The sequence below is a fragment of the Tribolium castaneum genome, chromosome 3, assembly GCF_031307605.1.
Source record: "Tribolium castaneum strain GA2 chromosome 3, icTriCast1.1, whole genome shotgun sequence".
Lineage (NCBI taxonomy): Eukaryota > Metazoa > Arthropoda > Insecta > Coleoptera > Tenebrionidae > Tribolium > Tribolium castaneum.
This window is the reverse complement of record NC_087396.1, coordinates 21,877,395-21,884,834: the sequence shown is the minus strand read 5'-3', so window position 1 is coordinate 21,884,834 and position 7,440 is coordinate 21,877,395. Positions and strand designations below refer to the sequence as shown.

The window sequence follows — 7,440 nt, the reverse complement described above, 5'->3', positions numbered from 1 at the left end:
CACAAAAAATTCAACTTTACTTAAATATTTATTTTCGAATGATATGATAAAACTACATCAACAATGATATATTTACATTTAAAACATCGGGATGAGGGGCCAAAATTCCGCGCCAAGGGCACATTGCGCGAAACTCGGGCACTGTGTCCTCTTTCGCGCGAAATTTTCGCCGGTGTACATGACGTAAATATCGTAAAATGGCCTATCTTCTGTGAGGTGGAGTGTTAATTTTTTTGAAAAGCTTTCCTCACTAAACATGCCGTCAGTTTTTCGTTTGTTGTGAAGGAAAAACGCGCATCCACAACAAACAACCAAAAGCCTGCCTCATGCCACAATTTGCTTCTCTAGTCTCAAAATTTGTGCAAATCGTGCAATCATGCTCTATCCTCTAATGTTAGTCACTACTTCAGTTAGGAGATGCAGTGTGGATACTTATAACAACTTAGGGCTATTGAGCGGAATTATTCGACAGACAGGTAGAGTTGACGGGGCCGAGAAAAGGACGCGCCTTCGATTTTTACCAAAAAAAAATTTCGTGAATTATTTTATTTTTCGAGCGTTAGATTGATTAAAACACTAAAATAACCAGTTGGCAACACTTGCCCGCTTGTAATCCTCCGCCGATTTGTAGAACCTGTCAAGTTTCTGCGCCTGTTAAGTTTGAATTCAAAACTTGTGATAAAATTATGTATTATTTGTGTTTAACGCCGTTTTGAAGTGTTAGTAATCGGAGTTGCGTTTTCGTAAATATTTGTTAGTGGTACTGGACTTGCGTTTGGTTATTTGACGGCATTAAGTTGAACATTTTTGGAAAGATTCAGAATATTCCACCCATGAGTGTACATATTACAAGTTGTTTATTCATAACGGCGTTAATTTTGACGTCCAAAATGCGAAATTAAACAATTTGAAAGTGAAAAAATATTTTTTTTAACTCGTTCTATCATAGTTTTTTGGACTTATATATGCCTTAACAACCCCCTAGAGTTGTTAAAAGTTGAAATAAAATTAATTGCTTTGATTTTTAGAATTTTGATAATTGCAATTTTTGTCACCATTTTGGTCGATTCTGGGTATCCGGAACATTTGTCAAGCAATAACTCCGGAACTATTAAAGATAACCCTATGAAGTGTATTATCGTTGGAAAGCTCTTTAAATTATCTATCTTTTTCAAAAAAAATTAGTGTTCTCCGACTAATAGTTTTCGAGCAAATTGCAAATAAAAGCAAAAATTGGTAAAATTTTAAAAAATTCATAACTTAAAAACTATTGAGAATTTGGTAATTTTTTTGATGCCAATCGATTCCCCGGATCATTTTGCATAGGTATGGATCAAAATAGTTTCATTTTTTGAAATAGTTTAGCCGTAAATGAGAATATAAAAAAAGTTAAAAAAAAGTTGACACCCGAGCCCTTAAAATCGGTCAATTTTTAAAGTGTCTCAAAATCGAATAAAACCGATCCTATCTTATAGATTTTGATGTGCTCTTTACGAGGGAAAAAAGAGTTTTCTCCTAGCTCTTTTAGTTTGGCCATAATCAGCGATTGAAAATTGAATTTTTTTTGCGAGATATCGCCTTGAGTCCTATGCCGTTTTGTAGAGTTTTTTATTCCGGTTCTCCTCGATTTTTCCGTTTCTCGATAACTCTAATAGTTTCGCCGTAATTGGCGGTTGAAAATTGAAAAAAAGTGAAAATGGAAACTTTTTTTGCGTTTTTCTCGGAAACTGTAAGACTTAGAGCAACGAACAAAAAACCATCTGATAGCGCTTAATTTTCTCTATTTTTTCGATTAAACCCGGAGCCGCTCCGGGCAACGGTTCCGGCTACAGAGCCAATCAAAGTTTTTCACTAAAAAAATTCATAAAAAAAAAACTAAAAGTCGTAGAGCATTGCAGTTTGTTCGATTGAATTCTACGGCTCATTTTACATATTATATCAATTTTTCACAAGAATTAAAAATTTAAAATTTTTTGCCTAAATTTAGGGTAGCCATTTGTCATAGTGGAAAATTTTATCCAACAAAAAAATTCATAACTCAAAAACTAAAAGTCGTAGAGCAATGCGGTTTGTTCCATTGAATTCAGCAACTCATTTTCTGTATTATATCAACTTTTGACGAGATTTAAAATTTTGATTTTTTTTGCTAAAATTTCCTGAAATACACATAGCTTCAAGAAAGTGAAAAACTTAAATTTGGTGCGGTACTACTTTTCGTGCGGAGTGTTAGTAACTTGACCTCGCGGGAAATTCAAAATTTTAGATTGCGTGTGAGCGCATAATTTGTTACTTAATTTTTCAGGCAAATACAAACATAATAATTTTTTTACAATTGGATGTTGTTATTATTCTTCTTAACAATTGGGCATCACTAAAAAATGCATTCGAAAGCCGCTTCCTTTTCGTCCGCCCCAAAATACAATACGATATGAGAGAATTATTGTTTTGTTGCCTCGCACAATACATGATATGCCTAGATTTATTAAATAACACTAGAACGGCTTTTTGGGTTCGTTAGTAATCCTAGACACACAATAAAAGGGGTAAATCCCCGGTTCTGGATGTTGTAATTGACCGATGAGCATAACAAGACTGTTTAGTGTTAAATACGTACCTCGATAATACTGTTATAGCATAATATTGCATCGTAAAAATTTGCACTAATTTTAAAAATCGCACTTAATCCTAGTAAAAGTGGGTCAAGTCCCTTAAAACGCATGCAGTTGTATGTACCACTTCCCCAGTCACCACCTGTAGTGTGTGTGTCAGAAGCCAAATAAAACTCAAACTCATGCATCAGTTAGTTCTCGCTTCTGTGTGTTAGTTATTGTCAACCATAAAAAAATAAAATCGGTTCTCTGGATGGAAGTCGTGTCGGCTACAACTCTACACAACTACAGTTCTTCATTCTTGAAGCGTGGTGGCTTTAATGCACTGTCTACCTATAATAATACATGCAGAGGAGCAGATAAGCTACTACGAGTGTTAAAAGGGGGCCCTTGGTGGGGGCCTGGCCGTTACACATGTCCTCCTCACAGAAGCACATGTGGCCAGTTCCGCTACTTTCCATCATGCACACGTGGTCCACCATGAAGAGGTTGATCTGGAGCTGGGAGGTGCACGTGCGACGCACCACCTCGTAAGCTTCAAACATTTTTCTTTAGTTTTGTGTTTTTTTGGACCAAGGAACTTACGAGATTTGGCGTTTCGGACCATTTTTACACAGCAGCCGTTGCAGGTCATCAGGGGCGGCTGGTCCCGAGGCAGGGCAGTGTAGTTAAAGGGGTCTTTACAGCGCATATCTGACCAACTGTCGCATTCGTAACAGTAGATCTGGCGCGCTGAATATATGACACAAATAAATACGAAAAATATCACCCACACACAAAAAAGTTTTGAGGAAAAGTTTTGGAACTTGCAGGAATGGTTTTCACACAAAAAATCCCGTAATTGCATCTAATTTCCTTAGAAAATTTTGACTTAAAAATAACAGAATTTTCAGAGTAATTTTGTGAATTTTCGGTTTGATATTAAAATAAAGACGTCTCCGATTACAAAACGTGCTCAACGCTTGTTTGTTATTCGGTCTGTTCTAGCATAATTTTGCAAAAAATCTAAAGTTTATATTTACAAATGAGCTAACTTCTAATAGCGCCATTATCTAAGTATTATTTTTGAGGAAATTTAATGCAAAAATGGGTTAAATCGAGTAAACTATTTTATTTTATTATTTTATTCCCGTTATTGCTAGGCGTATTTTGACAATATCTTGCACAAAAACGAGCTAAATCAAGCGAAACAAACTGAAATACGAACAATTCTCATCTAAATTTGATGTTTTTTTAAGCCAGTTTTAGCAAAATTAAAAAGAAATTAATTTTCATAAAAAAATTGCATAAAAATAGCACAGAATTTGGGCCTAATTTGGTGATTTTTTGTATAATTTTAATGAAAAAAAGGTAAAACACCTGAAATAATGTGCTCATAGGTACCAACATAATAATTATTGTCCAGTAATTTCGCGATTTTTGGGTTTGTTTTAGTGACATTTTTTATAAAAACCCTGAGATTTTAGTTCAAAAAGGTGTATAAACTCTAAAAAATGGTGAAACTGATGGAATTTTTGCGGGTTTCGACGTAATTTTGATCAAAAAACGAACTAATCAAGCAAAACAAGCTAAAATTTTTTAAAAACAATTTAGTTTTTACTTCAAAAACGTGTTTGAAGGTTTGAAAAGGCAAAAGTAACTAAATAACACATCATTTAAGCCTAATTTAGAAATTTTTCATTGTTTTAACAAAATTTTTAGCTTTGGAGGTTCTAAACACTTGAAATTAACGTAATTTTGTGTTTTTTTTTTTTGGTTATACCAACTGTCAACGAGATCTGACATGTTAAAATTTTTTGCAAAAAATTAACATAGGCAATTTCTATAGAGAAAAATTTTATTCAATAAAAAATTCATAACTCAAAAACTAACTGGAAATTAACGTAATTTTGTTTTTTGTTTTTTTTTTGGTTTGTTCTAGCGAAATTCTTCAAAAAAGCCTAATATTTTAGTTCAAAAATGTTTTTAAAACGGTAAAACTGATACGATGTTTGACTAAATTTAATGATTTTTGCCTTATTCTTGACGTAATTGTGTTTCTGATCACAATTACGTCAAAAATAAGTCGAAAATCACTAAATTCACAAACTAAATCAAGCAAAACTAGCTAAACTATTTTCTATTCTGACCTAATTTTTTTATTTTTCTTCAATTTACGCCCAATTTTTCAAAACAATTAATTTTTTATTTCAAAAACATGTGTTTAAATGTTTGAAAAAGGCAAAAATAACATTGTTTTTGACTTAATTTCATGATTTTTCGAATAGTTTTTACGAAATTTTGTATAATTTTAATGAAAAATAAAGGTAAAACACCTGAAATAATGTGCTCATAGGTACCAACATAATAATTATTGTCCAGTAATTTCGCGATTTTTGGGTTTGTTTTAGTGACATTTTTTATAAAAACCCTGAGATTTTAGTTCAAAAAGGTGTATAAAGTCTAAAAAATGGTGAAACTGATGGAATTTTTGCGGGTTTCGACGTAATTTTGATCAAAAAACGAACTAATCAAGCAAAACAAGCTAAAATGTTTTAAAAACAATTTAGTTTTTACTTCAAAAACGTGCTTGAAGGTTTGAAAATGCAAAAGTAACTAAATAGCACATCATATAAGCCTAATTTAGAAAATTTTCCTTGTTTTAACAAAATTTTTAGCTTTGGAGGTTCTAAAAACACTTGAAATTAACGTAATTTTGTGTTTTTTTTGTTTTTTTTTTTTTTTGGTTATAAAAACTGTCAACGAGATCTGACATGTTAAAATTTTTTGCAAAAAATTAACATAGGCAATTTCTATAGTGGAAAATTTTATTCAATAAAAAATTCATAACTCAAAAACTAACTGGAAATTATTATTAAATTGTTTTTTTTTGGTTTGTTTTAGCGAAATTCTTCAAAAAAGCCTAATATTTTAGTTCAAAAATGTTTTAAAAACGGTAAAACTGATACGATGTTTGACTAAATTTAATGATTTTTGCCTTATTCTTGACGTAATTGTGTTTCTGATCACAATTACGTCAAAAATAAGTCGAAAATCACTAAATTCACAAACTAAATCAAGCGAAACTAGCTAAACTATTTTCTATTCTGACCTAATTTGTTTATTTTTCTTCAATTTACGCCCGATTTTTCAAAACAATTAATTTTTTATTTCAAAAACATGTGTTTAAATGTTTGAAAAAGGCAAAAATAACATTGTTTTTGACTTAATTTCATGATTTTTCGAATAGTTTTTACGAAATTTTGTTCTTGAAAATGCAAAAATAATGTAATTCGCAACGTAATTTTCTGTTTTTTTTGTTAGTTTTTCAAAATTTTTCAAAAATACAGTTCAGAAAGGTGAGTAAAGGCTTAAATAAGGTATTAATTTTTGTCAAAATTTCTTAATTTTTGGGTTATTTTTGAAGTAATTTCATTTATAAATCGGACCAAATTAGGTACAACATGGTAAAATGCTATTTATTCTGACCTAATTTGTCGTTTTTTAGCCACTTTAAGTATTTTTAAGTATACAAAAAAACAGTGCTTAAACGAAAACGTGCTTAAATTAATATTCGAAAAAAGCAAAAATGTTACACCAATTTGGGTCTAATTTATTGGCGATTTTTTACATAGTTCACTTTTTTAAGCAATTATTTTACAAAACTAACACGCTTGTAACTTCAAAAATCTTGTAATAGTCGACGAAATTACAATTTTTGTGTGTGAAAACCATTTTTTCAAACCAAACATCAAAAAAAAATGTTAAAATACAAACTTACTTTGACATTCCGCATTAATAACTCTTGTTATTGCTAGCAATACTATCACTGAAAACATAAACAATATTAAGTGGTTAGTAATTTAAAAATTGGCAAAAATCTACAGGAATAGGGTTATTGTTGTAAAGTTTCAAAATTTATTATTGTTTTTTTTCCTTGTAAAATTTCAGGACAAGTTTTCAGATCAACTGAAACCTGTTTCCAACACATCAGAAAATCAAATGCAACATCCGGCTTCGAGCAGATATTTTTAATTTCGCGTTTTTTACATAAAAATTTCCGAGAGATTAATCTTCCTATATTAATAATATTTGGCACGTTATAAACCTCAATACGCGTCTATTTTTACAAATTAATAAATGAAACTTTCTCTAAATATTTTTTATAAAAATAAACACCAAACATAATTAACCCGTCCCTAGCGCATCACTAATTGGATTTGTGAAATCTTTATCTCAAAAACCCTGACAACACCAACACCAAATTAATAGCGTTATTGCAACCACCTTCCAAAAGTTTACTCACGAGCACAGCTCCACTGGCAACTTGCAAAATTAACAAAAAAAACTGCAATAAACTACCCTGATTAGTCCTATTCCTGTCACTTAAGCGATCAAAACCAAGCAACATTACCTATAATTGCCAAGACGTACTCGATTCTAGTCTTCCTGAAAGACATTTTCGCTAATTCAAAGTCCTAAAAGCACCACACTCTCATCACTATCGTATTCGAATTTCGATAACTCGGTTATTTTGATTTCGTTCCCGGTTCGTGTCCATTTCTCTGCCGTGCTCCTCAAATTATATTGATCTACCTCGCATATCTATCTCTCTTTAACTCCCAAGCTTTATTTATGCGTTTTTCCACCGACTCTATTCTTTACCACTTAAAAATAAACCGCATTTCGTGTCCTCGAAGCGATGCCGAGTGGATTTGTGTGAAAACAGGACTTTTCAAGTGAAAAAATCGCGAAAACCGAGTTTCGAATAAAAGCCTGCGCAGGACGACTCAGGTACGCATGTCTGAAGCGAAATTCCCCCAGAATTGCAACAATTGATCAAACGATTTTT

At 31.8% G+C, this 7,440-nt stretch overlaps 1 protein-coding gene across 2 annotated transcripts; it reads right to left on the bottom strand.

The window, feature by feature from the left end:
* Positions 1-9: 9 nt before the first annotated feature.
* Positions 10-7,386, bottom strand: LOC103313874 (UPAR/Ly6 domain-containing protein qvr). 2 transcript variants are annotated; one of them, XM_015981424.2, is made up of 4 exons: positions 7,003-7,386; positions 6,895-6,936; positions 3,195-3,341; positions 10-3,144 (listed from the first exon to the last, which is right to left on the bottom strand). In XM_015981424.2, the coding sequence occupies exons 1-4, from the start codon at positions 7,046-7,048 to the stop codon at positions 2,939-2,941; spliced, it is 441 nt and encodes a 146-aa protein (XP_015836910.2). In that variant the 5' UTR covers positions 7,049-7,386; the 3' UTR covers positions 10-2,938. The 2 variants fall into 2 exon arrangements, with proteins under 2 accessions (XP_015836910.2, XP_008196502.2); XM_008198280.3 differs by lacking the exon at positions 6,895-6,936 and adding an exon at positions 6,370-6,417.
* Between the last annotated feature and the right edge of the window lie 54 nt (positions 7,387-7,440).